General features: G+C 37.7%; 1 protein-coding gene across 1 annotated transcript; it reads left to right on the forward strand.

Annotated features, from left to right (window-relative positions):
* Nucleotides 1–1,434: 1,434 nt before the first annotated feature.
* On the forward strand, nucleotides 1,435–2,388 carry LOC141693597 (uncharacterized). Its single transcript, XM_074498744.1, has 2 exons — nucleotides 1,435–1,623; nucleotides 1,774–2,388. The coding sequence occupies exons 1-2, from the start codon at nucleotides 1,435–1,437 to the stop codon at nucleotides 2,386–2,388; spliced, it is 804 nt and encodes a 267-aa protein (XP_074354845.1).
* The last annotated feature ends 603 nt before the right edge of the window (nucleotides 2,389–2,991 follow it).

The raw sequence follows: 2,991 nt of genomic DNA on the forward strand, positions 1-2,991 counted from the left end.
ATAACTTCATGTTTCTTATTGTCATTCTCACAAGTATCCATATTCCCCCTTGATTTATGAGCTCGTGATTTTGAGATAATGTCTTGCTTAGTAGAATGATTAGTACTTGCTGAGCGTTGTAGCTCATTTTCTTGTGTTTAACCCGGTTCTACAGCTAGAAATCATGGTTCGAACCAAGCAGACCGCCCATAAGTCAATCGCTGGGTAGGGTGAAGATCATCTGAGGGCGCAGGTAGAATATATATAGTTTAGGCGGAATCCGCCAGTATGTAATCGTGGTATTAGTTAGAAGGGCTGTTCCAAACTCTGAACTTGTAAAGATCTTGGGATTGTTGTCATTTTGGTTGGGCTGTAATAGATCATTATCGTCCTTTGGACTTATAAGTTTGTAATAATTATGGTTCTCTTTTATTTAGAGTGTCTGTGTTGGGGTGTGATACTTAATCTGATACATAAATAACAACCCAAAGCAAATATGACAGATGTAATCATAAAAAAAAGCAAACGAATAAGAATTTCTAAGCTCCTTCTTGAAGTAAAATGTACAGGCACTGTCAAATTCCGAGACTTGATGAGATAATCTGCAAGCGGACAAATTCGAATTTAAAAACATATAATACTAATACTATTACTTAAGACTTTAAACGAAAAAAAATTGGAAGATATCAACCAGTAAAGAAAAATGATGCAAATATCACTAATATGTACACAAGAACACAAACCTAATTTATGTTTAAAAAAATACAGATTTATGTAGATACATATACATGCATATTTAAGACAACTAAAAAAATAGAAAATTATGAACAAACCTAATTGAACAAATTAAACCTAGTTGAACAAACAAACCTGTTTAGAAATTAGGGTTTCTTGTAGATGGATTTTGATTAATTGAAGGTGTTCTTCAATTTGGGTTTTTATTAAAACCCTATGTACTTGCAATCAACTGATATGGTGTGTATGTATGTGTATGTGTAAGAGAGAGAGAGAACAAGAGAGATGGAAGAAGGAGAGAGAGAAAGAGAGAAAGAACTAGAGAGATTAAAAAGAGAGAGAAAAAAAATAGAGAGAGACTAGAGTGAGCTGAGAGAGAGAGCAGAGTGAGAGTGAGAGTGAGAGAGAGACAGGAAAAGAATTTGGTCCTAAGGGGGAAACGGGTTTTTTTGGTTAAGGGGATATTTGGGAAATAAGGGGGGAAAATTTCTACGTGTTTTTTTTAAGTTAACCATCGACAACGGTTGGAGACTCAAACCGATGTCTAAAAAGAAGACATCGGTTATATCAAAAGCAAATGTCTAACTAACGTTTCTCATTTTTGAAAGGTAACTATAGACAATGATTAATTTGTAAACCGGTGTGTAATAGAAGAAGTAACATCGCTTAAAATTTATTCGATGTCTAAACTATCTTTAACATCGGTCAGTTGAACAATCGATGTCTATTGACGAAATTCTAGTAGTGAAGGCCTTCGCTCATAACATAAACTGGTTGGGGTTCCACTGGCCAACAGTGTTAGCCGATGCAAAGGCTTATATGAAGAAGTGTGATAGATTGCAGAGGCACACTCCTATAGTTCGACAACTCCTAAAGAGGCTTATATCCATTAGCTCCCCCATCCCCTTCGTAATGTGGGGAATGGACATACGAGGTCCCTTTCCTATAACATTGGGATAAAGGAAGTTCATCATGGTTTTCATTGACTACTTCACTAAGTGGATTGAGGCCAAGGCACTGGCCAAGACAACCACCAAGCAAATTTCTCAATTATTCTAGGAGAATGTGATATGTTCATTTGGAATCCCATACATCATTGGTACGGATAATGGGCAACAGTTTGACAATGAAGAATTCAAGGATTATTGTAACGACAACAACATAGAACTCCGATTCACCTCAGTTACCCATCCCCAAAGAAATGGGCAAGCAGAAGTTGCTAATCAAATCATCCATGATGGACTCAAGAAGAGGTTTGAATGCTCAAAAAACACTTGGGTGGACGAATTGCTACGTATACTTTGGGCATATCGTACTACTTACAAAGTTATAATTGAAGCTACCTCATTCATGTTGTCCTACAGAGCCGAGGCAGTAATGCCCTTTGATATCATCCACGGGTCACCGAGGGTTGAAGCATATGAACCAAAAACCAATGAAGAAGGCATGAGGCTCACCCTCACCCTCATTGACGAGGTCCTAGATGAAGCCAACGCCCGTAATACAGAACATCAACGCAGATACTCCCTCTATTACAATATGAGGGTTAAAGAGAGGTTTTTCCAAAAAGGCAACATGGGTTTGAGGAAAATCAAGGCATCAGGGGTTGGCGAGAAAAGGAAGATGGCCTCAAATTTGGAAGGACCTTACAAGGTCAAGAAGACACTAGGATGACGATCCTACAAGTCGGAAACTTTGGGCGGAGATGAGGTCCTCCGAACCTGGCGTGCATCAAACATAAGGGTTTATCATGTCTGGGACAAGCAACTTATGTTTCTATTAGTAGTACACGTAATAATAAAGTTGATGAAACTATTTATATTTTATGTAAGGGTTGAACCCATTTTTCAGGATGTTATCTATCCATGCAAGTTTCTTTTATCATCTTGTCTATCAATTATTTATGTATGAGCAATGGATAAGTGCAAGCAATGAAAGGTAAAATATAAAAAATAAAAGTCTAGTAAATAAACAAGCTAGTAATGCATAAACGATAGATGATCCCGAAGGATCGCAAGTCAGTCTCGAAGGATAATTAGGAAACAAATTCAAAATATCTTAAGGCCACACATGGCATGAATAAATAAGTTCTAAATCATAGCCACAAGAGCCAATCAAGGCTAGGAAAGGTTGGGAGGTTACTCCTCAGAGGAGATTTCTTCTTCATCCTCATTTTGCGCCATCTTGGTGACCTCTCTGTTATCCTCATCTTCACTGGTCTCGCTATCAGAGCTCCCCGAAGAAGAAGACGAGGAACTTCATTATGAATCTTCTTTA

Source organism: Apium graveolens, chromosome 2, assembly GCF_009905375.1.
Source record: "Apium graveolens cultivar Ventura chromosome 2, ASM990537v1, whole genome shotgun sequence".
Lineage (NCBI taxonomy): Eukaryota > Viridiplantae > Streptophyta > Magnoliopsida > Apiales > Apiaceae > Apium > Apium graveolens.